Genomic DNA, 27,889 nt, shown 5'->3' on the forward strand with positions numbered 1-27,889 from the left:
AGGTTCCCTGGGACTGCTGCGCTGGCCACACTCCTTTGAGCTTCTAGTATCTTCTATAAACTGGACACAGAGTTGAGTTTGAATTTCAAAAAGGCCAATTAAGGTTCCTAATAATCTTCTTTTTAGCAGACTACCTTGCCCCAAGGATCCTTGGGGACCTAGAACAACAACAACAAAAAATATTTAAAAAGCAGAAACTTCTTTAAAGTTCTCTCCTCTGCTTCTGCGGACTTGGGAGCAACAACCCTGCCGAAAAGATGGGCAGGGGGGAGATGGTGATGGTGACAGCTCTTTTCTCAGGCTTCAGTAGGTGTGTCAGGCCCAAAGCTCTCTAGGGCTCAGGGCAGAGGGTGTCCTCACAGGACGGGGAGGGCACTGTGGGATGCTTGCTGGGGACTCTTCTCCTCTTCACCGCGACCCAGCTCTGGCCAGCAACCGGTGCTGCCTGTCCCAGGTGTCCAGAGCCTCAGCGTGTGGATCTCTCTCTCTCTCTCTCTCTCTCTGTCTCTCTCTGTCTCTCTCTCTCTCTCTCTGTGTCTCTCTCTCTCTCTCTCCTGCTCCCGCCTGTCCTTAGGGATCCCACGTGGTCTTCTCTGAGCCCTGCCTTGCCAAGAATCCCCCTCCCCGAGCCTGCTACGCCTCCGTTGCCCATCTCACTCTCCCTGCTCCTCCTTTCTAGCCAGTGCCCCTCTGCTGACTCAGGCTGTTTGCAAAGGTGGAGGGGAGAAGGGGCTTCTTTGCAAAAGAATGCTAGTTACTATGGCTTTCCATTGTTCTGAAGACAAAGACCAAAGACAGTACAAGGTCAGGTCCTGCTAAACTAGGGGGAAAAAATTGTGTGTGTGAGAGTGTGTGTGTGCACGCGTATATAATAACAATAATAGTAATACCCTGGGGAGATACACTTAAGATCTTCTTTTAGTTCCTCCAGGGCTCAGACTCAGGGCTTTTGTGCCTGCTGGGCCCTCTGCCCAGACATGACCCACTGTCCTGCCCTGGTTAACCTTCCCACCCCTGGATCTCAGCTCAGGACACCTTCCCTGGCCCCCAGACTACCTCAGTCCCCCACCCCCAGCCCCCCCCCCATGCTCTCAGTGCATCTCTCCTTTCATAGCTTGTAATTTACATTTGTAACTTATTTGAGCAGTTTCTAAATTAATATCCATTTCCCCTCTAAGCCTTAGATGGCACGAAGGCAGAGACCCTGTGTCTTCCCTGAGCTGGGGAGAAGGGAGCAGGCATTCAGTTCACAGCTGCAGAGGGAATGAACACAGGCTTCAAGACACTCACGGGTGGGGATCACTGCCCACAGGGAAACTTCTCACCAGACCCCTGCGGTGTACACTTCCTTGCTCAGAATTCTATTGAGCACAGTTTTGTGGTGTTTTTGTAATTAAGATTTTATAACTATCAATATTTTTAAATGATCCTGAACTCTGGGAGACCATTCTTTCTAACTTGTTGGATTTAATTGCCTAAGGCTTAAAGCGATTGATTAGAGGCATCCTCAGCGGCCAGAGTAATTTAGTGCCCTGTGTGCAGCCTCCGGGCAGCCCATGTCCTAGATTGTTTTTCAAAGTGTTGTTGTTTTGTGCGTATTTATGGGCAGGGCTCAGACGTGCTGAATCAGTGCTTGGCTGGCTTCTCATTCCGCGTGTGTCTTAGTCATCTACCAGGGCGGGTTCTTCGAAAGGGCACTGGGTCACGGTGACTTAGCCAGGGAATACTCAGAAGCCAGCAGCCATTCCCATGGTGACATGGGCCCCTCGTGCCCTCTCTTGGGTAATACACTGCAGTTGGGTCTTTTGTGAGCTAGTGAGTGACCTGGGTCACTGGGAAGCTGTCTCCTGCTGCAGTGTTGCTCAAGGCACAGCCAAGAAAGTGGCCCCCCTGCAGGAAACTGAATGATACCATGTGACACAGTCAGTCCTCTCCATATCCTTCAAATAGAAATGGGAAAGAATCCCTTCTGATCACCAGTATTGCCTGGTCCTGTTTGCAGGTCGTGACCTGGTAATGGATTATGAGACCAAACATGTGGGTCATCACCAGCATTTAAAAGAATGAAAAGAGATAGCATAGAAGAGACCAGATTGCAGTACACATGGTGAAAATAACTATGCTTTTGTGGAACTGTTCTTTCAGGATTGTGTGTGTGTGTGGCAGGGTCATATAATACAATGTATTTCTTTCTTTCAGTCAAAAATACCTGATTACCATGCCCTATAGCTTGTCCCACTTGGACTTTCCAATGTCACTACCACCCCGCTCTGCTTTTTCTTAAAGGTATGCAAAATCCAGTCAGATCAAGACTGTGTCAAGCAGCAAGATATTTTTTAAAGGAAGTAGATTTCGATATAGGTGGGTACCCATGGTTCCATGTTGATGGCGGGGTTGGGGTGGAGGCAGCCATTTACATTTAAATATTTTGCTTATAAATCAGTGCACGTTGGCTTGTGGGCTGTTTTGGTCCTCCCTTTCCAATTCATTCATCTCTTATGCTCACGGGCACCCTTAAACTCTGTAGTAAGTTCCCCTTGTGGAGAAAGAGAAGGTGGGGATTCCCAGTGCTGGGTCAGACCACTGTGAAGTTAGAAAACAAAGATACATGTGCACAGCCCTCGCCTTCTACTCTGAGTGTCCTTGAACAGATGTTGTGTTTCTGTCTTTTGCAGCGGTAAAGTTGCCAAAGAGGTGGTGGAGGCAAGCTCCAAAATCCAGAGGGACCCTCCGGAGGTGCACAGGTGAGTGGGGTGCTCCCAAGGCTCCAGGAAGCTTCTGGGATGGACAAAGGGATTTAAAGGCTGGCTTTGCCAAAAAATCCTCTATAATGGGAGAGGGTGTAAGGGCACCAGCTCTCTACTGTTTTGGGCTCTGGCTGCAGGCATGACACTCTCACTGTTCTGGAAATCTCCCTCAGACAGATTTGGCCTGGCCGTGGCGTGAGTGCGACTGGGCTCCATTTTGAGTTACTTGCCCTGTGGGAAGTCATCGGCCCAATTCGGCCTGGAATGTCACATGAACAAGAAGGACGTGGGTGAGGCACGGCTGTGTCATCTCCTGACTGAGTCTTTCATCATGTCCTCTTAGAGCCTCTTGGTTCCTGCTTCTGTTCATCAGATATGGCCAGCTCCCATTAGCCCGACTCCTTCTAGGCTGTTTCACACAAAGGGACATGGGTGCTCATGTCTCATTGGACTCTTTACTCCCAAAAGTCAATCAGAGGAATGAGGAACTTAGTCATTAGTGGTTCATGGGTACGCATCTTCATTAACATGGCATTATATGTAAGTCTTAGGAATTAAATATTCTCTTGGTCATATTGGACTTCATACCACTACAAGTTACAGAAATCATTGTACACCCTAAACCCCAAACACGCTAACTGTCTGAAGCTGAACATTCTCATCATGACGCTTTCCCTCTTGAAGGCAAGATGATCATAAGCCATATGCTTCAGGAAGTTCTCGCACACTGATTGGCACCTGTCCTTCCTTCCCTGTCTTCGGACTTAGAGGAGTCTCCATTATGCTCAGGTTTGCCTGGTCCCCTCTAGTTCCTGGGTGACCCAGTGAGCCGGGTTGTTGGGCACTGCCTGGCACATAGTAGAAGGTCAGTACATATTTGTTGAACGAATACATGAACTAGGAGTGTGGATGACAGCAGCACTTCTGCTATTTTCTGGGACCTGAGATCTGTCCACGGTGCTGCCCAGGGACCTCGACCTCCCAAGAGGCAGCACTGTAGTCAGAGCCGTGGTGACGGGGGCCACTCTCAGGAGCAATTTCTCATTCCTTCCCAGTAGCCAGTCGCATGGTAGGGAATTGTTTCTCTTGAACAATTATTTCATTTTCAAATTATTTTGACTTCTCTGATGTGGCTGTCAAAAGTGAGAGTATAATATATAGTATATATATTTCTCTGGCAGTGTTCAGAGATGGCCACTAGTCTAGAATGGTGAGGATAAAGCTTCAATAAGCTCTCTTTGCTCACACTCGAGATTCTACTCGTCAAAGAATGACAAGTTCATGGACTCCTACCTCTACTGATGTGCATATTTAGAGACAGATGTAGACAGACTGAGAACACTGTCTTGAGATTTTTCTGTTTTTCAAAAAGAAAAGCAGCTAACTCTCATGGTGGCTCACTGGTCTTTGCTGGATGAGAATCACCTGCACACCCCCGAGGCCTGGTGAGCCCTGGGCTGGCTGTGTGAGCCGCCTGGGCATAGCGGCCACCACCTGGGGACCCCCAGAGGCAGAATTTGTACCTGAAATGAGCACCTGTCTGAGGAGTCGTGAATGGATTCTAATCTTGGCTATGTTGCTTAGTGCTGTGTGGCCTTGGCTTAGTCACTTAACTTCTCAGATCATCAGTTTGTTCATCTATAAAATGACATTCATGTTTCTTTGCCGGACTTCTAAGTTTTGTTATGGGCATTGAAATAAAGTTCTTTAAAAATTATAAAGTACCATACAAATGTGAGGTGGAGATATTATTATCGTCTCTCATCCACAAATGAGGAGCTAATGTCTGACAGACATGTTCACAGTAAAGTCTCTTCTGATGGAGATTTGGCAACAGGCCAGCAGCAGCTCCTTTCCCTCCGAGGAGTGGTGCAGGGCTCCATGAGCCTCATTTTAGTTACTTTATTTTATGCCACCATTTTTGAAGCCAATCTTAGAATATATTTGCAGTTCCCAAAGGAAACCTTTCTACGTCAGTAGAATTCTTAATGACAGTTTCATTTGGAAACCATTATCTGCCAGATTATGCACATGTGAGCGGGCTGCAAAGCAGGTCAGGCATTTTTGCAGAGTCAGCTGATGGGTGCATGGGAGGAACACAGCACAGACCCTCACCAGGCCTGGGGAGACCCAAGCTATGGAAGCCATTACCTCAGGAACTCAGGTGGAAGGGCGGAGTGGGAGCCCACTGGAATGTCGGCACATCCTTTAGAATGTGCATCCTTTAAGGATCTGACACAGAGGGAGTGCATGCAGCCACAGACAACATGGCATTAGGGGTAGTGAACGGAGTCCCTCTGGGGTACAGCAGGATAAATCATGCAGAAAAGTAGTGTGGAGTGCAGCAGAGGCCCTGGGCTGGGAATCAGATGATCCAGCTTTGAGTCCTGAGTCTGCTTTTATAAGTGTCTTTAGTCAAGTTCCATAACCTCACTGAGTCAGTTTCCTCATCTGTAAATACAGTATTTTTCTTACCTATCTTATAAGCACATTGAGAAAAACAAATGAGGTAAAGTGTATACAAATCACTTTGTAAACTAGAAAACAGCCTTCTGAATCCTGATATCATTATTATTGTTATTATTATTATTATTTGAGGAAGATAAGCCCTGAGCTAACATCTGCTGCCAATCCTCCTCTTTTTGCTGAGGAAGACCGGCCCTGAGCTAACGTCCGTGCCCATCTTCCTCTACTTTATATGTGGATGCCTGCCACAGCATGGCTGGACTAGAAGTTTGTAGGTCTGCACCCAGGATCTGAACCAGTGAACCCCGGGCCACTGAAGTGGAACATGCAAACTTAACCACTGCGCCACCGGGGTGCTCTTACTTTAAATGAAGCTTGCATCAGTTTGCACCTTCACAAAAGATACAAGGAGAGAGGTCAAAAATGGTAATCTGTGGTCTAAAGGAGTCAGTAGGGAAGGTGGGAGACTTGCATTTTGATTCTCCTTCTGCTTCTCTGCCTCAAGCTGTCCTGGTGTCCAGCACCAAGTCCAGAGCGCTGGAGTCCTTGTGCTCCAGGAAAACCCCTAGTTGTACCACCTTTGAGTTTATCTGAGTCTTGTACTTCCCAGGGAAGTAATGTTCATCTCTGAATCAAAGAATTGGAGAGTCTTGGGGTTGCAATCGACTGTAGGGGTCATCTGGCCTAACCCTAGACAGACCCTATAACCCCCTGCCCCCGGCCATTGACCTCTGCTATAGCACAGCAGCAAGAGCTCATGAGTGTAGGGGCTGAGTCAGCATCTTCCTGACCATCCAGTGCCAAGCAGGCTCACACATGTGAGGTCACTCCTGGTGAGCTCAGCCTACCCCAGCACTGGCAACTGCCCAGACATTGCAGTGTGGTGGGGGCGGGCTGTGGGCTGCTTGATATCTCCAATTGAAGAGTGTTGGGAGGAGGGCTGATGGGGCTAAAGACCCTCCGTAAAGGCTCACTGTGGGCCCCTCCTTGCTGCAGCATATGCAGTGATTTCTGGGGGCTAGGACTGCTGCCAGCTCAGTGGGCATGGATACAGTGGGGCAGAGCAATTCTGAGTTGGTTTGTGCAAGAAGGGAAAATGAGCTTTTCCGAGGTCAGAAAGCTACATGGTCCACACAAACATGGCAACATGCTATGCTTTGCAGAGCTGGCACCACAGTCATGAAGACCACAGGGCCAAAAGAAATCCCATGAAAGCTCAAAAAGTGGGAACTCTTCACAATCAAAGAAGGAACTGCTTGTGGTAAATTTTAATCTCCCCTCCTATTCCTTCCTTCCTTCCTCCCACAAGGGATCCCCATCTCCATTTCTTTCCCCATAAACCCCCCAAGCTTGGTAGGACTCACAGCAGACATCACCTCCCCTGGGAACTCATTCTTGGTTCTCCCCTCACTCATGGCAGGATCATAGCCCCTCCTTAGTGCTCCCGTGGGGTCCTCGGCCATCAGTCTCCTCTATGAGATGCATGCTTTTCTAGCTGTGGCTGCAGCACATTAATGAATTATGAAGTGAAAATGGGGGTCAAGACCAGCCTTAAGAAAAAACTGAAATAGAATGAAAAGAACAAATACAGTAATTCATATGAAATATCACTTTTGTTGGGTGTCTTCCTGCATGTGTGCATGTGTGTGTGTGTATATGAATAGCCAATATAAAATGTATTTGTTAATGTGAGTCTCAGCCCAAAAAGTTTGGAAATCGTGGTTCTAGAGAGTGAGTTACTTAAGGTGGGGACCACAGTTCCCCAGAACAAGGCAGACCGTTCAATACAAACTTATCAGCTGCATAAGTGGTCAGAGAATGAAATAGTAAAGAAAAGTACTCCACAGTTAAGCTAATCCTTATAAATTTCCCTTCCAGCCAGTGCCAACTGTTGGTCAGTTTAACTCCAGATGTTAACAGGCATCCTGATCTTCCCCAGCCCACTCCCATGCCCAACAGAAACTCCCGGGCTATAAGACAGTCTCATCAACCAACCTAGGGAACTTCTGGGCCAGTCTGAAATGGCAAATTATGTCAAGCCAGGATATATTCAGTTTACTTCAGTTTCCATCCTAAACACCCCTTAACAAGATACCAAATGAGGTGCTGTAAGGTGCTCAAGGATGCATAGGTCAGTGTCTGCCCTTAAGGTACTTCTCAAGGTGGGGCTCATTAGTGTACCAGTAATTACAGAGAGACAGAAGTGACAAACGTGGTGAGTCATGTGAGAAGAGAGAGAGAAGGGAAACTTGTGTGAGAAGAGAGAGAGAGAGAGAGAGAGTGTGTGTATGTGTGTGTGTGTGTGTGTGTGTGGTGAGTGCAATCCACGAGGGCTTCAAGGGGAAGGAAACATTTGACACCATCTTTGAAGGATGGGTTGGTTTGGTTTTCACAGGAAACATGGGGAGGGGAAGGGTGCTCAGAACCCACCACCTGCCTGTGCCCCACCTCCCTGTCTGTCAGGGCAGACAGCCGATAGTCTTGACAGGACACCCGCACAACTTCCTTGCCATCTGCTGCCCTTCGCAGCCACTGACACACGTGCATGCTCCTTTCCAACGGAGAAAGCAGAGCTGGGTTCCATGGCTGGTTGGCGAGTGGGGTGTGAATTTGAATTGGAATGTTAAACATTGATATTAAATGTTGGACATCCAGCAATACCAAGACAGCTCGTAGCTGTAGAACATCTGTGCTGTCTGTCTGGCAGCAGGTTTTTTTGTTGTTTTTTTGGTGGTGTTTAAATTACTTTGAGCCGTGCTCCTCATTCGCTTTTCTGGTTACCTAGTTCAGTGATACTTGCCTCCCATGTATTTTTCCAATGCCTGTGTTGTCACCTAGCATGCCCACATCTGATGACATTGGGGAAATACCTTTTGTTTCACTATATTGCATAAGAACACATGGACATTTTATCAGGACCTTAAGGATAAAAAGGGCTGTGTTGAGTGTTATATCATCTTTACCACTGGCCTAATCCACTGTGTGTCTAGAAGCAATTCTCAGCTTGGGTAGCCAACTGAGATGGAGAGGCCGGCATTCACAATGGAAACCAACTTCATCTGGCTTGTGTCTGTTTTCAGAACCAACATTACTCAGAGCCGCAGTTCTCACTCCTTGAACAAACAGCTCATCATTAACATGGAGCCCCTGCAGCCCTTGCTGCCGTGTCCCAGTGAGCAGGAGGAGGAACTTCCGCTGGGTGAGGGTAAGTCCACTTCCTTCTAGAGGCCAGCATTGCAGGCTTACCCCAGAGGAACAAGCGAGGCACTAATCCTGGGTACCTTGGGTAATGGTCGAGGTGGAGGACAAAGAGAGTCATGAACTGTGTTTTTAGTAAATGAGCTGTTTTTGCAGCCAGGAGACTGCATTATATTGAGAGTTCTATCAGTTTGTCCTAGAGAGAGTCACTGGTACAAAGTATTCCTAAAATTACATGTAAAGCAGTAATGGTGTTAGACCTGCACTGTCCAATATGGTAGGCACTAGCCAAGTGTGGGCTATTTAAAATGAAGTTTAAATTAGCTAAAATTAAAAATTCAGTTCCTCAGCCACATTAGCTAGATTTCCAATGCCCTGTAGCCACATGTAGCTAATGACTACCATCCTAGATGGTTCAGACTGAGAACATTTCCATGATCATAGAAAGTTCTATTGAATGGCAATGATTTGATAATAATCACAATTAAATTAGTGTTTAAAGAATTCTCCACCAGTATCTCTACACTGGTTTCCCTTTCTGCCTCAGTATTTCTCTATCCTCAAGTTCCTTTTCCACAGGTCCTTGTCTCACAGTTTTGATACAAGCTAAAATATATACGGTCCACTTCAACCCAAAAGTTGTTATATTTTTAAAGACCATGGTATGTGTGCTTCTAGGCTGCTTCTTTTGCTTTTAAGGACTTTATTTACTTCAGGGAAGTATCTTACCATGCTGCTTGCTGCAGACACCTGGTGAGGCAAATCTCACACGTTAATTTCAAAGTAAATTTTAGAAATTCACATAGGGGCTGGCCCTGTGATGTAGTGGGTAGAGTCCAGCATGCTTCACTTCAGCAGCCTGGGTTCACAGGTTTGGATCCCAGGCATGGACCTACACCATTCATCAAGCCATGCTGTGGTGGTGACCCACATACAAAGTAGAGAAGGATAGGTAATAGATGTTAGCTCAGGGCTAGTCTTCCTTAAGAAAAAAAAAGGAAGATTGGCAACAGATGTTAGTGCAGAGTGAATCTTCCTCACCCCCCCCCCCCCAAAAAAAAGTCACACAGAAGTTATTGGAACCCTGAACACAAACATGACTTGCTTTTCCTTAACTTTATGTAATTTTAATTTTATTGTTTAAAATCTGGAGACTGGGTAGTTTCAAGAGGGCAGGTCACTCTGTCCCCAAAATATCACCTTCCCCTGCAGCTTCAAGTCAAGAATTCCTTCCATAGAGGAGAACTCTTCAGCCCATAATAAGAATATGGGTTGGGATGCAAATACCCTTGGGAGAGGCAGCAGCAGCTGATTCACACTGAAGTGTAAAGAATTTTAGTAAATCTTTTCCTGAAAGGAAGCTTTAATGGTTATAAGGAGAACTGGGCAACTGGATGCCAAAAATTCTATAGATGGAAGGAATATGTGCAAAAGATGATGGATGGGGTCTCAGAAGACACATGTATCCCCAGCGGGGCAACAAGATGATGGTAATGAGAACAGTCTTGTTATAATGGCCTTTACTCTCTGTCTTAACAACTAACACTATAAGTTCCAGGCTGAATTAATTTTCGTAGCCTAAAGGTCTCTGGGTCCATGTTGCTTGTTTACATTTTTCAACACCTTCTCTTTTTTCAAGTGAGATAAGAGAAGCTTCCATTTCTAATCATGAATGATTTTCTGGGCTTCCTCCCGTATGTCCAGAATATTGGTTTGAATGGAAATGACTCTTTCTGGAGGTCATAATTACCCTAAGGTTGAATGAAGGAGGAGTGGCTAATGGAGAAGAGGAGGGAGAAAGGACAACCCAAGCTTAGGATTGTGACTGTCCCTTGTCTGCAAAGATGGAAGCCCAGATAGGAATAAAGATTGGAAGACAAGTTGCCACAGGGAATATGGAAGCTAGGCCACTGTTGCCTCAGGAGCCCCCCAGGATATGAAGGGGAGCCCAGACAGCTTTCCAGTGGGTGCATCACGCCATTCAATTGGAAACTTCCATTTTGCTACATTTTCTACAAGGAAGTTCTACTGCTAAATATAACCTTGTCTTTAACATGACAACTGTGTGGACAAGAGACACATACATTATAATTAACTGCAATAAAAATAAAAATTTTCATGATATATGATAGAATGTATAAGCCACCTTTTCAATTTTCCACTTATTTTAAAGAAGGGTCTTAAATTCTTTCACCAGCAATAAAGTCAAACTGATGGGTCTAATCTTAAAAAGCCCAAAATAGCTCTATAAATGTCTAATAAAACTTTTTTCTAGGAAATCCGTCCCCTTATGGGACATCTTTGTGGGTTCTGAAGCTCAGGAAAATCATAACCTCCAGGATATAAAATCAACTTAAAATGGAAGAAAAGTAATAATGACAGTATTGTTACATGTCCAATAAATAGAATGAACCTCCCAATCTAGAGAAAGAGAGCCAGATCATCTTAGGTACCACCCAATTCAAAGTTATGATTCCCACAGTGAACCCAGCTCTGCATTCTTGACACCATTGTTATCTCGGTTGCTATTGCAGAGTCAAATTCTGCTCCACATGTCTTGTGTTTAGTGTCAGGCAATGGGATTTAGACATTCCATATACAGGATAAATACTTATTTTATAGAGTTTATATTTTTCTGATATATAAAGAGAAGAGAGGCAGAGAATATAGTTTTAAACAAGATGTCTCCATCTTTGTGGATGCGCTCTCTTTCTGGGTACGCACAGTGTGATGAATTTAGTTTCATCCTTGTATTTTGTTATTTTAGTACTTTTTATGCCTGAGCAAGAGTCAAATTGCAAGAGGCTAGGAATTCATCCATTCTGTAATACAACTACTAGGACAAAGACAAGGTGTACCACTAGTAGACCACACTTAGGTTGTGCAGGTTGCTGTGGCCCATAAAGATGAAGACTCTCTCTCTTCCCTGGAGGCTCACAGCCTGTTGGGGAGATGGCTGCAGGATCACAGAGGTGATGAAGAGATTCTCCCTCTGCTCATTGAATTGCATGCTCACTTTTCTGCGCGCCTCATGAGATAGTGCCTCCAGCTGCCTGGAGAGCACCTTGTTCCCTTTTAGTCTCATTAGAGTATCTGATATAAAATTGGGACAAAGGAATGAATGGATGCAACTGAAGGCAGAGGGAGTTGTGGGTGTTCTGGTCACCTGCATTGGTTGCTTGTGTGGCTTTGGGGAAGAGGGGTCAGGGGAACAGTGAAGGGTGAGGCAGAAAGTTAGGAAAGGGCCAGATCGTGGGTCTCATGAGACTTGCTGAGCAATTTAGACTTTAACCTGAGGGCGATTGGGAGGTCCTGGAGGAGTTCAGGCATGGAAATGACCTGATTGGAACTGTTTCATATCATTTGTGTGTATAGAGGACAGTTTAGAGGCAGGTATGGCTGGAGCAAAGTTTCTCAACCTCAGCACTAATTGGCCTTTTGAGCTAGAATATTCTTTGTTGGGGGCCGGACTGTGCATTTTAGGATGTTTAGCAGTATCCCTGGCTTCTACTCAGTCGATGCCAGCAGCACCTCGCCAGCCTTGATAACCAAAAATGTCTCTAGGTATTGCTAAATGTCCCCTGGGGAACAAAATCACTCTGGTTGAGAATCACTGGGTTGGAGGCATAGAGACCACACAGGAACCATTGCAATAGCCCAGAGAATAAATAAACAGGGCTGAACTGAGGCAGAGAGAGTGGGACTGGAGGAGACAGTGGATTCAAGCTAGTAAGCGGCAGAGTCGTGGAGACGCGGTCACTGATCACATGGCAGGTGAGTAGCACCTGGTCTCCTCCTATCCAAGTTTTGTCCTTGTCTCTGAGACTTTGACGAGAGTGAAAAGACTTCACCTTCTTTAAAGATGAGACTCTCGAGACACAGGAAGATTTAAGTGACGTGTCAGCATCACACAGGGAGTCAAGGGCAGAAACGATTTCGTTTAGGTGTTGGAGCCATCCAGAGAGTTGGGACTGTGCTTCCACTTCAAACGTGGAGCGGAGGACACTCGGACATCACTGGTCGCCTTTGATATCACTGTTCCCACCTCTGCATGGTGGTTCACTTTCTTGTTTGGGGGAGTTTCAAATCACACATTTTGGAACTAGAGCCATAAACAGGTCAAGGTTGGCAGCCTGAGTCCTGTTAAGTGTTGTCTGAATAGGATTTTGTTAAAATCAGGTTGAGAGAAGAAGGAAGGTCTTGACCCAAACACTTGGAAACCCCATCTCCGTGAAGATGGGGAGGTCTTGGCGCCCTATCTCACATGAGTGCCATGGTGGTGGCATCTCTGCTGCCGCCATGACTCTCTTGGGTCATGACCAGCCATTTGTCTGACAAGCTCTTTCTAGTCTTCCTAGAACTTAAAGTTTCTCAAAGACAGCTGGGCAGAGCATTCTTGCCCAGACTAGCCCAGTGGCACTCTGGGAGAACATGTGACTGCATTCACCCATATGACAGCTGGAGGATTAGCTTTGAAGTTGGCTGTGTCTGAGTAGAGAAAAAACAAAGTCAGTTCCTAAGCACCACTAGGCAACGGGAAAGTTTTCCGTGTTACCCCAAAGTTGCTCGGTTACAGGATCCGAGTAGATTAGTGCTGTGGAATGGCAAACCATTTGAAAAGTGCCACTTAGAGTTTATGAAAGTTTTGGGAGAAGAAAAAATTGAGAGTGGGAATTGTTCTGGGTGAAAATGACATTTTAAGGAGTCATTAATCTGAATAAATTCACATGCAAAATGGAGTAGGACCTCCATAGTGTAGATTGCAAAATGCTTACATGTTTTATTAGTGGAGTATATTTTTCATTATGGAAAAATGCTGGATTATGGTAGAGAAGAGGAATGAAATTAATGAGACACGAGAGCTGGCAATTACTGGCACTCAATGAAGATCATTCCTGTCTCCTAGAACAGTGGTACAGGCTGGCATAATTAAACAGGCAGGAAAGCCATGCTTTCTTCCCCTTGGTAGACAGAACTAAATAAGCGTTGAAAATGTTTGATACCCTCCTGCTAGCAAAACAAACGCACAGTGGAGACACCGGAATTTCTATAAGGGAGTGTCTTGAGGGTCACAATGTTGTTGGATTGAGTGCGGCTTGAAGCTGCATTTGCCTGTGATTGAGAAAATGGCTACTGCAAAGAATAGGCAGAAATCACGGAGGGTGATAAAACTAACTCTCCCAAGCCACCCCTTAGCAGTGTCCCTGTAAAGATGTGTGTGTGTATTTGTGCATGTGTGTGTCATGGATGTGGCTCTGTGGGGGGAGAGGGGGGCCAGGTCAGTGGCATTGTTTAAAAGGTTGTTTACAGTATCTAGCCCTAACCATAGAAGGCTTAGGGAGCATCACTGAAATTCTAGAAAATCTGTATGGGAACATATGAAAGCATTTTGAGTATTTAAAGAGAGTATTGTCCTCACCCAACAAGCATGCCGTACTCTTAACCCCATTCCACCCTGGACCCCAACACAGAACAGGTGACCTGTGGGGCCAACTGCATTTTCCATGTGCAGGTCTTTCAACATACCAGGCAGAGCCTTTCATATACTGCACAGTATATGAGGCTGTCGGTATATCTAACAGCCCAAGCTGCTGTGGTTACGCTGACTGTGAATTCTTTTCCCCCACTCTCCACCCAGGTCTCCTCCCTGCTTATCTGGGATGAAACTTCTCCTCCCTCTTTTCTCCCTTTATAGAGCTCTGTGGCCATAGCTTAGGCAGATTACCCTCTTCTCAGGGTTTCCGTGTTTTTCTTCCCCGCCATTTTCCCCATGTGCTGAATAATTTCTTCCCCTTGGCTCAGGGTATTTCAGGACATGCATTAGGAGCAATGCACTGGTCTGTTTGAAATGTCTTTTATATTATGTTCCATCAAACAGTAGGAGCTGCTTATAAATCTTATGGAAACACCTTTCCCCTGTGGTTACAGCTACCTGGTGATGGCAGACCAATGAGCACCAGCTCTAATTGCACTTGTCCCTGCCAAAGGGTTTGTGTTTGCTATTTGTTTTTATTTTCTTATTATAGAACTAATTTGTCATCTTTTAGAAAATTTAGAAAGTAAAAAAAAATTATAAATAAGCAGAAAAAAATCACCTCCTATATTGCCCCACCTCCTAGAGGCAATCGAGGTCAATGTATTAGCAATTTCCTTCCCTGTGCATTTTGATGCCATTGTGATCATCCTGTGTGTATGGTTTTTTAAATTCCTGATTTATTTGCTTAATGTTGAAAACATTAGTGCATGAAAACATATCACAAATTGAACTATATGTCAACAATGAATTGAGAACATATTTAACACAAATGCAGACAAGTGGGTTAATATCCCGAATTAGAAGGAACTCATACAAAGTGCTGTTTTAAGCATCATTCTAGCCTTGCACAGGTCTGGGCTCTCCCAAACTTTTCCATTTACTGGCACTACAGTCTCCCACGGCTGACAGGCACACAGCAGCCAAACCTGCTTCTCTAGGAGCTAAGAGCCTCCACGGAGCAGAGGTCACCTTCTGGTTTTATTTATAACTGCAGTATCGGATTAGCAGAGTCAAAATTCAGAATTCATTATCACATCTATTGAATTCCAGAAGAAAGAACCACAGTTTGGGTCGGCAACTCCTTTAGGGTAGGAGATGCCAAGAGCAACTCAGGGGACAGGATTAAGTCCTGAGCATGCTCTGCAAATTCCCGTCTGTAAGCTCCTCAGAGCTTCTCATTGTCCCCTTTTGTCCTTTTCTTCAGAGTTTGTTTTTTCTTTGGAACTTTGGTTTCTGGGATTTACTGACAATTTAAGTACTCATAAGAAGGTTGTATCGTTTGAAAGGTCTTTGAAATTTTAAGTATTTACACTGCTGTAAGGAAGCTAAATGCCTTGCTCTTGATGCACTTTAAGTGCATTTTATCTTGCAAGGATTTTGTAGTTTACACCATAAGGGGCCAGTAGTGTGTGTGCATCATTTCAGTTCTGTAGCTGGCTAATTCCCACAAATTGTTCATTTTATGAACTATCAACTTAAGGTAGCCACTCTGTTTCTGCATCAATGCCTTGGACAAGTGAGGAAGTATGAACTCTGGTCTCAGCTCCTCCACCAGGCAGCTGGGTGACCACAGACAAGATGCTCCACCATTTGGAGCCTCATATTCCTTGTCTATAAAACAAGAAAATTGGACTTGACCACCACTCAAATGCTTTCTAGCTCTAAACTCTTTGATTCTTTTGCTGAATGTCCAGGTCAGATTTCAGGACCATGGCTTGAGGCCTTTTACAATGAGAATGGGAACGTGGGGACAGGAGTATTTTCCTAGCCCATGGGGATTAGAGGGAATGTTGTAGATGTTCAAGCACAGGAGTTGGCGACCTATGGCCCATGGCTGGCCCACCGCCTCTTTTCTTTTTCCGGCCTAGGAGGTAATGATCACATTTTAAGTGATTATATAAGTGGCTATATAATATCCTTGATTTTACCTCTTGGTCCACAAAGACTTAAATTTATTATCTGGGGCTTTATAGAAAAAGCTTGCCAGTCTCTGATCTAGCACACCCCCTTGGGATTCTACAGATGAGAAAGCCCAGAGAGGGGAGACAGTTTGCCCAAAATCACATTGCTGGGTAACTATCAGGGTTGGGATCAGGTCCTGGCTCTCAAATTGCTGGCCCTGGTATCTTAGACGACCTCAAACACATCTAAAATGGCTCAACTCGTTCTTGCTAACACAGAACCGGTAACTAAGGAACTGCCTTTATTTTTCAATTATATCAAATGAATTATCAAAAGAGATGACTTCTCTTATATAAATGTAGGGAATCTCTGTGATTCAGTGAGAATTGCTCCTGCATATTCGGGGCAGTGTCTGAGTCTTTGGTCTCCCATCCTAGCAAACCTGGATCAAGGAATCCTCGGAGACCTCTGGCACAAGGGAGAGCATCACCTCCCCTCAGAACCAGTGGGGAGGAGGCTGTGGACAGAGTGTGGCACCAAACAGAATCCCTAGCAGAGCCGGGCTGCAGGGGAAAGAGACTTTGCTTAGGAAGGCTTGCTCCCTTCTGGGAATCACGTTCTGATTTTAAAGTTGAATTTGTTAAATAAGGAATGGCTCACTCCAGACCTAGTTCTAATTACTCATTTGTTCATCATCTGTTAAAGCTCTTTGTTTTATTAGCGCAAGTAATTCAGTGTGGAATTTCCCAAATCATTGCTCCTGCTCAGGTTGGCACTTTACTGCTGCACTTAAGCATTAATAAGTAAATGCTTTAAAGGATTCGGCTGGGGTGAAAAAAAATATGTCAGTCAAGAGTCCTATGAAGTAATCCATTCATAGGCCTTGAGGGTTGGGACGTGAGCCAGGGGAGAGCGTATATGTGAGCAGCTGTGACAGCCAGAGTGTGGTCTGTGACGGGGAAGACATTTTGCTTGGCACTTAGACAAGTAAACACTCCCATCACATCCCTAAAGAAACCGCAGGAGAGGAAGAGTGAAAATATTACCAAACCAGCATCATTACAAAGGAGGCTATCATTTTCTGATTTTTAGACGCATTACACAGTCAGCATGGGGTTCTATTTTCTGGTGTTTTTGTTAGTGGGTTGGTGGTGAGTGTTAAGTAAATGTTCTTTGTGACATCCAGGCTTAAATGGAGGCAGGATCTCACAGAATCTCCGTCCCTCCTTGCTCTTCTGTTAAGACCAGAGCCAATTACGTGGAAGAAAGCATTGTGCAGTGTGTGCTAACTCCACTCTTTTAGGCCCATAATGGTAGGTCCATGGCAATAAGGGCATTACAGGCAGGGTCCAGAAAAGAGGCTCTGGTTGTTTTACTTTTAAATGATGATTTTTAAAATTTTGAGTGTATTAAAATTTTTTATTGTCTGCAAGAATGGTGTCTGTTGGCACAGATAAAGAGAGGAAGTTAGTTGTGTCAGGAAATTATAATACTGAGTAGCAAGAATAACGTGTTCTCATTTGATTTTATAACCTCTGAAGTTTCTGGATTCTGCCAAGCAGTGTAATAAATATATAACAACAACAACAAAAACAAAAGGAAAGCATGCTCTGGTCCGTCGGCACAGGCTGGATGTTGGGGGTGTCCACTGGGGTGCGCGTCCAATGCCATCTGTAGAGGGGTGCAGCTTGCTTGCAGCTCCTGCTTGGTTGGGCTGATGGTGAGCTGGGGGCCCTGGAGACACGGCTTCCAGAGCGGGTGCATGTGCAGTGGGTACACACACTGGCCCACTGAAGTGCAGGAAGAGCCTATTCAGACTTCTACTGGCATTTTACTTTTATCACCTCCTTATAAAATTTCTATTGTGTAGGTTTTCTAATGGGCATGATATATGAAGACAGCTGTACGTGTATCTAATTTATAAATAAATATGCATTTATTCACAAGCATGCAGAAACATTTTTTCCCCATTAAAGGTCTGGATACAGCTGCTCTAGACCTCACAGAAGTATCCACAAAGAAGAAAAGGCGGGCCATGTTTTTGAGACTCTGAAATCCCTGTTCGTGCCAAAACTCCAGATTCCTAAAATAGACGTGAGATGTGTCTGCTCTAGTTACGGTGGGGACATGCCATTTTACATGCTTTTGGCCTTCGACGCTGAGAAACCAGGGTGAGTCAGCCGAACACAGTCTAGGCCTTTGCCAAGCGATTTGGTAGGTGCTGTGTCACGCACTGAAGTGCTCTGTGGTGGCCCCGAGCCCCAAGTATGCATGGGAGCTGGATTCCACTTTCCGAGGGGACACAGGGCACAGCCTTAGTGGGGATTCTCTGGTGGTTGGAAGAGCATTGGATAGAGTGTGAGAGGACTGGGGTTCGTTCATTCATTCATTCATTCATTCAATAAACATTTACATCTTATCTGGTACATGCTGGACAGTGACATCACCTGGATCTTATTTCCTCTTTTGTAAAACGAGGTGAGATGATTTCTGTTTCCTCCCCACTCTGACTTTTCTTTACTTTAATAATTCTCCTCCCAAATTGCTGCTGTTCTTAAATATGTACTTTTGGATCATTCATCAGTACCTTGGAAAACAGAAGGTATAGACATCTTCTGCTTAAATGTGGTTAATGAAACAGTAAGCATGTGGCACAATAATCTATAAAAGCAGGGTTACATTTTTTCCCTTTCTTTTTGTGAGTTGCAAATTTCCAGCATAAAATTGAAAATTAATAGCAGCTAGCTTAAAAGGGAATATAAAATGGATATTTCCCCACTTGAAAGAGCCCTCACATCCTTTAACATCTCCTCTTAGAAGAGAAATCCAATTTGGAACCTTTTTAACCCCCAAATCACTTCAGCATAGGAAGTGTGAAAATAGGCAGATGCTTTGGCTGAAAGAGAAATAAATAGGGTTTCCAGGATGACCCACTTGATAATCTGAACATAGACGGGAGTTTGCTAATAAAGGAAGAGGTATCCATATTCAAAAAATAGAGCACCCTTGCAATCTACAGGCTTGCCAGTCCCTGCCTGAGCCCTCTGCCACAGCCACACAGTTTGGCCCCTAAATTCAGGCTCTGCCCACCCCCGACTCTAGGGCCAGTCCTGCCCTTACCTGGGACCGAAGTAGGAAGACAAAGCCCAGCCCTGTGGACCAGGCTCCTGGCCCTGCTCTCTCTACTGCTCTGCTCTGTCATCTTCTGCTCCTCATGCCAGCCTTGCTCCCTTTCCTGAGTCTCCCTCTGCCCTGGTGGTGCCCCTGATGCTCTCCTCCCCCAGGAGCTCGACGGCCTCTCTCCTTGGGGCCAGGCCATACTCCTGACCTCCACCCACTGGCTGGACCCTGCCTGGCTCTCCCTTCCTGTCTGTGTCTCTTGGGGCCATGTTCTATTCCTTCCAGAGCAGACTCTTTCCCAGAACTTGCCCCATCGTGAGTAGAGGAGCCTGGTTTTAAATGCCCATCTTCTTTGCTTAAGCCTTCCCCACTGCCCAGGGGTCATAAGATAGTAAACTGTCAAGTCCATCAGCAAAATCTTATTCACTTCAACCTTTCAAATATAGCCCAGAATCATTGCCACTGCACCACCACAGCTATAACCCCTCTTCTCTGTGTCCTGGATGCTGTTATCTCCTGAGGGAGATAATTCAGATCTTGTTAGAATAAAATCTAAGTTCCTCACTCTGGCCTATGAAACCCTGCATGTGTTGCTTCCTGCCCACCCTTAGACCATTTCCTACTGCCCTCCTCTTGAATTGCTGTTTTCCTACCACACTCATTTTCCCACTGTCTGTTGAATATGCCCAGCTCACTGCCACCTCAGGGCCTTTGCACAAGCTGTTTCATATACCTAGGAGGGCCTTTCCTCTGGTCTTTGCAGGGCTGGTTGTTTCTTTAAGTTTTAGCTCAAATTTCAGCTCCTTGGACAGTCTTCCCTAAGTATGCAATTCTGAGTGGTTCTTCCAACCTACCCATTGTTCTCTCTCATGCTGTCACCCTGTTTAATTTTTGTCAGAGTGCTTAGCACTCTTCAACACTTTCTCATTTACTTATTTGTCCTCCTGTTTGTTCACCATCTTCCCTTGACTAAAATGTCAGCTCCACAAGAGCCAACACTGCCTGCCTCGTCTCCTGCTTTATCCCTGGCACTTAGAGATGTTTTGGTACACAGCTGGAGCTAAATTAATACTTGCCAAGTTAGTGAACAAATGAATGAATGAATGTATGAATTCTAAATTCAGCCATGACAGCCTTTATTTATGTAATAGAAAGCACGTAAGGAGAATATTCTCCTGGGATTATGGTTTCCCAGAGGCCGACCATGTTCTTTTTTTTTGTTTTGCTCTGTTAATCTGAAATCAAAAGCCATACTATAACCATTGTAGAAAATTTGGAAAATACGGAAACCACAAATAAAATATACAAAGCACCTGCAATCTCCTATGTTCAAACTATGGTATGAATGTGCCTAATCCATCTATATACTTTTAACAAATATCGAATTATACTAGAGACTATTTTGTAGTCAGCTTTTTCACTTATTAATATAACATGAGCATTTCTCCATGACATTATTCTTTCACAATTTTAATTTTAATGGACATTCCATCACCTAAATACGCAAAAGTCTCTCTCACCCCCTACCTCCCACTAAATATATATATGAATGTCTCTTATTGTAGCTTTACAAAACTGGGTATAACAATTTTTTTAAATCTTTGATAATTTAAAAGGCAAAACTTAGAGTGGTTGGACATTTTTCTCGCATTTAGTGGCCTTTTCTGTTTCTCTTTTTGAGCATGAAACTGGAATGCAAGCGAGGGAGGCCCTCAGCTGGTGTGGTGGGTGGAAAGATTATGTCTCTACCTTTAGGTTCTTGATTACATAGCAGCCGCATAAGGAGCCCATGGTTCCAGAACAGCCTGGTTTTTTCCACAGGGAGACACAGATACTTGTTTTTTAATACCATCTGCAAAGCTGTTGGAAAATATGGAGAAAAAAACTAGAGCTCCATTTATTAATGCCACCCAATTTAATTTCCTTTACTCAGAGAAAAATGGTTTATCTGTAATGGTGACTTGTGCCTGGAGGTAGTGAAATAATAAAGCAGAAGTGATGGGAAAACAAATTCACCCTGTACAGAGACAAAGGAAATAGATTCTTGGTTGAGAGTCCTAAACACAGACCAAAGGGTGCTGTTCTAATTGGAGCCAGTAAGGACAGCACTGTCACCCATTTCTTCTTCCAAGGAAACCTCTGGGCAGCTACATTGGCATCTGATAACGCTGCACTGTCAATAGATGGCCTTGATGTATCTAGGTCAGGGAATATCAGGGACTGTTTAAGCCCTAGGTTCAACCACGATAGAGGAAAACACTGTTTATATAGAAGGAAGAATCTGAATTATGGGTAGCCTTAGTCAGCGAGATGGTTTAAATTCTACTCCAAGGGAATTCCTCATGTGTGTTTCTGAAGAATGCATTATAGCCGTGAAATTACTAGTCACTCTCCAACCTCTGTGGGAGATTTTCAGCTGGTTTCATCTATAGAAGGTTGCCCTTTATGCTACCACCACCCCTCTAGTGGGGGTAATTATAGGTATTTAGGCCCTATCTTTATTCACAGGGTTTTAAGAGCGCCTTGGACCAGTGAGTAAGGGTGTCTCAGAGCAGATAAGTCAGAGAGAGGACAGACAGTTACGTTGCTGCACAATCTATGGGTGGCTTGTTGGGTAATGACTCCCATGAGGCTCTCTGGTGCTGTCAGTGGATGGTACTTGATCCTTGGAGGTTGGGATCCCTTATTCACCCTCTCCTCCACTTGTGGCCCCTTCAGTTCTGCTTTTACTCAAAGCATGGATGCTTTTGTCCAGTCTTCAGGTGGGGGAGGTCTTTCTGTCTTGGAGTAATGGTTGGTGAAATTAATGGTCCAGTATTTGTGGTCATTGTTTTATTGTTGGATGGGTTAGGTTTGCTCTATGGGCTCAGGATCACAAAAAGGTCTCCAGGAATTTTGTGAGCATGGGTGGAGGGAGAAGCCCATCAATTAATATTTCAAAATATTATCTTACAATGATTTTAAGACAGTAAAGCTTGCTCTACACTTGTGTTTGAAGAGAGACAAGGTAGCGGAGAAGAGAGACCCTTGAATGTGGAATAAGGAGATCAGGACTCTAGGTGCAGTGTTTTCACTCAGATATTGACACTGAAAGGTTGGGACAAAAAGAGCCAGGGACAGGAGGCAGGAAGTGAGAGCAGAGCAGGGTCTGATGGTCTTCTTCCCTGATGTGCTCTGTCTCAGTTTTTCTGCCTGTTTAGAAATAATCACCGGCAGCTGGGCAGACAGAGAGAGGCCCTGCCAGCCTGCCCCCACCCTCTCCCCTCTCGTCCCCACCTCTCTTTCTCTCTTCTTCGCTCTCTCTCCCTCCCTCTCTCTCTCCCTCCCTCTCTTTGGCATGGCTCAAAGAATAAGCGGCCTATTTAGAGATGCCACACTTCTCAGTGTATGGGAGGGTCAGGAAAACAGATGGATGCTCCTTATGCCGGGCTGCTCTGCAGCCATGGAGTTCCTGTGGAAGAGCGGTCTCCTTCCCCACAGCAGTTCCAAGGAGAGCCCAGCTGTGCTGTTTGAGTTCTAGTCTGTCTGCAGCTATAATTCTCCAGAGGATTCTTACTGGCCCTTCTCCCACCACTGCCGGGTGATGCCTGGCTGTACAGAGCAGTGCTCTCAATGCACGGGCAGGAACCATGCAGTGAGTGCCTCATCTGATGAGGGGATACTCAGGAGAGGAAGAATATCTGATACGCCAAAGCATCTTACACATTTTCAGGTTTTTCCTCATGGAAGTTATCATAATTTGAGGCTCATGACCACTTCTTTGAAATGGATAGGACAGATATTGTTGCCTCACTTTACAAATGAGGAAACTGAATTATACTGATGGCTGACTGCTTACCTGGCCGCATAGCCCTGCCACATAGTGGTGTTGGCCACTGCCTCCACCTCTCCTTACTATACACCAAGAATATGCCCATCCAATCACAAATATATTATTAAAATATTTTATATCATTATTATATTTTATTGTTAATAAAATATTAGAAAAGTCCTCTAAGGTATGTGATAGTCCCAAGGACTGTTAATAATCGATAGTTAATGTTTAAATTTATTACACAGAATATTTAATGTATATAATAACTTTCTATTATTTTTCTAATTGGAGTTAGCAGTTAGCTAGAATTTCAGTGACTCTCCATAACTATTTTAACTAATGACCAAATCCACGACAACTGTGAAATCTGTTAATTATCAAAACAGCTAATGAGGTACATGCTATTGATGATGATACAGTAGAACAGCTAGCATTGATTAAGTTCCTACTATAGGTCAGCCAACCACTTACATAAGCGCCACTATCCTTACTGTTTTACAAACAGAAAACTGCCTTTAAACCAACTTATGTAACTTCCCCAAGTTTACAGGGCTGGTCAGGTAAACTCTTAACAATGCTGCTCCCCTACTATCTGGGGAGAAGTAACTAGAAATGTTAACGACAGATGGTTGACAGAAGGGAGAGAATCCAGACTATTTAAAACTTTCACACTCTTCCCCTTGAGTAGTTAAAGGAGAGAAAGAAAGGAGCATACGTTGGGAAAAATCGCTCATACTTCTTGAGTGATTCCTGTGCCAGGCCCGGATCTGAGCATGCCACGTGGGCGAACTTCAGGAATCCTCACAACAGCCTTGGGAGTTGTTTGCTGTCGTTGCTGTGCTCATTTGGCAGGAGTAGAAACTGAGGCTCAGAGATGAAAAACATCGCAGCCAGGATTAGAACCCAAGGACTGCTCCAGAGCCTGTGCTTAAACCTTGCTCTCTACAAAGACTTAGTAAGACCCAGTTCATTGACAAGGAACCGGCACTGAGCTAGGCAATCACTATGATCTCATTTCCTTGTCATTACAACCATGAGAGGAGTGTTGTCTCCATTTTACAGTTGCACCAGGGCTCCGAGGTCGTCGAAGAGCTCCCAGTCACCCACAAAGCAGAGGCAAGCCGGTTGCGTGGCCCCATATCTGCATCAGGAAGTCTGTCACAGAAGCAGACGTGGAACCCAGGCCCATGAGCAGCTCTTATCTCTGAACTCTGTTCCTCCTCTTAGGCTTCTGCTTAGTTTATCAGTGTTTCTGGCACTTCATCATGGGAAATCGATTCCCCTCTTCCCACATCCTCTGCTCTCTTTAGCCTCTTGTCACTGCCCAGACATGCACTCCTGATCCTTCAAACAAACAGATGAATCTCAACAGGAAGAGTGTTCAAGGGCGTCCAAATGTTGTGCTGTTGATTCTGTTCTTTTGAGCACAGCGCCTGGAACAACAACAGTCCTCGCTGTTCCCTATCTCACACCATCCTCGGGTTAGCTCTGCATCCTTGCCCCTCTTTGCTTCTTCCTCTTGAAAGGCAGCCACACCTTTGGGCCAAGCAGAGCAAGGCAGAGAGAAATGGCCAGGATGACATGGAATGCTCATCCTGCCAGCTTCTCTCTCTCTAAATAAAAGCAGAAGATCCCAGAAGAAAGAAGGTGAAAGAATCTAGGTAGGATCTCTGGAAAGTAGCATAAAGAGTGAAAATGAGTTTAAGAGAGGGAAAAATTAAAAACGTATGAAATGCAAGATATTATGACTAGCTATAGTTTAAAAAATAATGAAAGAAGGAGACATTTTAAAACTATGATGAGATTTTAAGCTCGGGAAGTAATAGAGAGTAACTCCGGGTGGAAAAGAGCAGAGATAAAGTATTGTGGTGGTTTTGTTTCAGGATTTTTACTTGCTTTCTGTTTTGTTTTCAGAAGGTCTATTTGTTTAGAGTGAGCTGTCAAGTCACATGTTGTTTTAACGTAATGATTTATGTCACAGATTTATCTATATTCCTGCCAAACAGGCAAAAAGGAGGTTTTCTAAGTTTCTGAGCCTTGGCCTACTGCCATGCACATGAGCCCACCATAATCTCTGAAATCCTTGATCTGTGTTACTGCAAATCACTGATTCATCTAGAACAGAGATTGTCAGATTTGTTCCTCAGTGTCCTCAAGATTGTCAGTGGTTCTTCAAGAACCACCGTTGGTGGCTAGTGAGGGAAGGCCTAGGAGGTACCGTCCCAGGTCCCCACCTCTGTGTCAGTATGTCTATTTTACATATGGGCATTCTGCTCAGCATCATTTTGTGAATTTTTAGGAATGTTAGGGATATTTTCCTTTCAAGTTTCAGGTGTGGAAATTGATTAACCCCTGTGAGAGTAGGAACTGCCACTGCTACACCTTACCTGGAACTGATAACCTGTGGGAACAGCCCCCCCACAACCGGCTCCATTCCCCCCACCCCAGAAGTGACTACCCCCACCTCAGTAAACACTGCACAGCTGGCTGCCCTCCTCCCCTTTCAAGATTTACAATCCAGGCTTACTTTTTCTCCTCTGTACATTTTTATATAGTTGAGGTCATATTGCTTATATAAACTGCTTTTTTCATTTAGCAATATATTGCAAGCTTTTACCCCACATCATTAAACTAAACATAAATTAAATTGCATGTACCATATTCCATAACATCCATTTAACCATTTTCCCACTGGAAATTTAGGTTGACTTTTTTTGCTATCATAAATGATATTCTGATGAACATCTTTGTCCTAAAGTTTTTGTCAACATTTCTAATCATTTCCTCAGGATAAATTCCTAAAAGTGGAATTTCTCAAACAATATTACACCTATGAAACTCAATATATTTTGCTACACTTCTTTCCAGAAATGCTAATTCAACCTATATTCCCACAGTGAATATAGCAATGCAGAATTTTAGCCGACTGCTCTGAATGTAATGCTTTGTTTCATCAAGAAAGAAAAATATATTTTTATTAGGAAATCATTTTTCTGCTGCAGTAGCTATTTAAAGTAGAAAACTGCATGCATGCATGATGAAATTGTGTGAGGAAAAGTTTTTTCTTCTGAAAATGAGGGTGAGAAAAATGTACCCACAAAGAAATATAACTGAAAGATAGTATGTGGGTCACAGTTGTTAATCAGTTGACGTTTTTCAAATATAGCATGTCTAAAAAAATGAAAACAGTTTGCTCCCTGAGCAGTGACACAGATGCAAGCACATTTTATGAGACAGACATGCAAGTGCAGGACTTTCAAAGTGCTGAGAGTTAGAATGTAGTATTTGCATCCTGCATTTAAAACACCTTTGGTTACAGGTAGGTAATTGCTCTCATCTTGGAGCCCTGTTTTTTCAGTCCACATGTTCCTGGGATGCCTAGGCTCAAACCATGGCTTTGCCGCTTACTAACTTTGTGAGTTTGTAAGTTTCAGGTCAATTACTCTCTCTAAGGCTTGTTTCCTTCCCTCTAAAGTGAAGAAAATACTAGCGTGGTTGTGAGGATGGAGATAACGCTGTGAGGAGCTCAGCACTCTGTCCAGAGCTGTGCGGTCCAATACAGCAGCCTCAGGTGGCTACGGGGCACTTGAATTGTGGCTGGTCTGTACTAAGATGTGCTGTAAGTGTGCAAATGCACACCAATTTCAAAAGACTTAGGGGCTGGCCCCGTGGCCGAGTGGTTAAGTTCGCGCGCTCCGCTGCAGGCGGCCCAGTGTTTCGTTGGTTCGAATCCTGGGCGCGGACATGGCACTGCTCATCAGACCACGCTGAGGCAGCGTCCCACATGCCACAAATAGAAGGATCCACAACGAAGAATACACAACTATGTACTGGGGGGCTTTGGGGAGAAAAAGGAAAAAATAAAATCTTTAAAAAAAAAAAAAAAAAAAAAAAAAAAAGACTTAGTGCCCGAAAAGAATGTAAACCATTTTATTAGTTTTTTATTGTTACATATTGAAAGGGTACTATTTTAGATATCTTGGCTTCAAATAAGACATATTATTAAAATTAATTGTCATATATTTCTTTGACTTTTCAGATGCTTCTTTTTCCATTTTTAATGTGGCTTGCATTATATTTTCATTGGACAGCACTGCTCTAGAACATAATAAAGGCTTAATGTTTTCTAAATGAAATCAAGGTGGGTTGCTTCTCTCTTGTAGAGTTGCTGAGTTGTCACTTTATCTTGGGTGGGGGGTGGGAGGGGGAATTCGACTCAGGACTGTAAAGCATTTGGGTGGGGTCCTCTGGTCCGGATGGTTTGGAAGAGCCTGGGGGAGGGATGATGCATAACATTTCATTGTTTGTTAGAAGAGTGAGTAGAGAGTTTAAAAATAGCATCCCCCTCCTCCTGCTCCGGCCCCATGCTGATCCCTCCTGAGTTATTTCTGTTGGCCGCATTAGGAACCTGACATTTGATTCATTCAGTGGGCCCTGCCTCGGTCCTTTAAAACAGAATGGACAGTTAGTGAAAGGTCAAAGCCACTATGGCTGGTGGTAGCTGCCCCGGGCCGTGACACAGGCACAGGAGACTGAGGGAATCGGAAGAAGCGGTATGGCAAAATGCTTGGTCAAGATCCAGACTCGGAGGGGCCTCCGCTTGCACATGGTGAACCACTGCCGCAGCGACGTGTTTGTCCGTCTGCTGAGACACGGCTCCAAGATCACAGCTAGAAACACCGGTAGGTGCCCCTCCCTGGGCTGTCATTCTGTGCCTGGGGGAGGGTGCGGGCTTCCAGCTCACTGCTGGCTGGCAGCTGGGAGAGAACCCAAGGGTGAACCTAGTGTCAGAGGTTTGTGATAAGGATGGGAAAGAGACAGGGAGGGAGAAAGGCAGAGAGACGGGCAGGAAGGAGAAGGAACCAGCGAGTGTGAAGGGGAAATGGGAGGGCCTGAAATGAGGATTCTGACTCCGTTGATAAGTGAAAATGGTATGAAGTTGTCATAAAGGCTAATAAATACGCTCTAGTCAGCAGTCAGGTTAGGCCGGAGGCAGCGGTGGTGTATCCAATCCAGATTGCTCAGGAATGACAGAAGATTGTGGAGAAGGCAGACTGGATGATCAAAACAGGCTCCCCACGCTTCATTGTTTAGAGGGTAAAGTCT

At 44.6% G+C, this 27,889-nt stretch overlaps 1 protein-coding gene across 1 annotated transcript in view; it reads left to right on the forward strand.

Annotated features, from left to right (window-relative positions):
- The window catches only part of FRMD3 (FERM domain containing 3), a gene marked incomplete at its 5' end in the record, with an annotated part of 86,592 nt that overhangs the window by 29,384 nt on the left and 29,319 nt on the right, over window positions 1–27,889 (forward strand). Inside the window, 3 exons of the mRNA XM_046663885.1 lie at window positions 2,287–2,361; window positions 2,676–2,744; window positions 8,294–8,418. Of these exons, the coding sequence (XP_046519841.1) occupies window positions 2,287–2,361; window positions 2,676–2,744; window positions 8,294–8,418 (269 nt within the window). The remainder of the gene's footprint in view (window positions 1–2,286; window positions 2,362–2,675; window positions 2,745–8,293; window positions 8,419–27,889) is intronic.

The sequence above is a fragment of the Equus quagga genome, chromosome 6 (assembly GCF_021613505.1).
Source record: "Equus quagga isolate Etosha38 chromosome 6, UCLA_HA_Equagga_1.0, whole genome shotgun sequence".
Classification (NCBI taxonomy): Eukaryota; Metazoa; Chordata; class Mammalia; order Perissodactyla; family Equidae; genus Equus; species Equus quagga.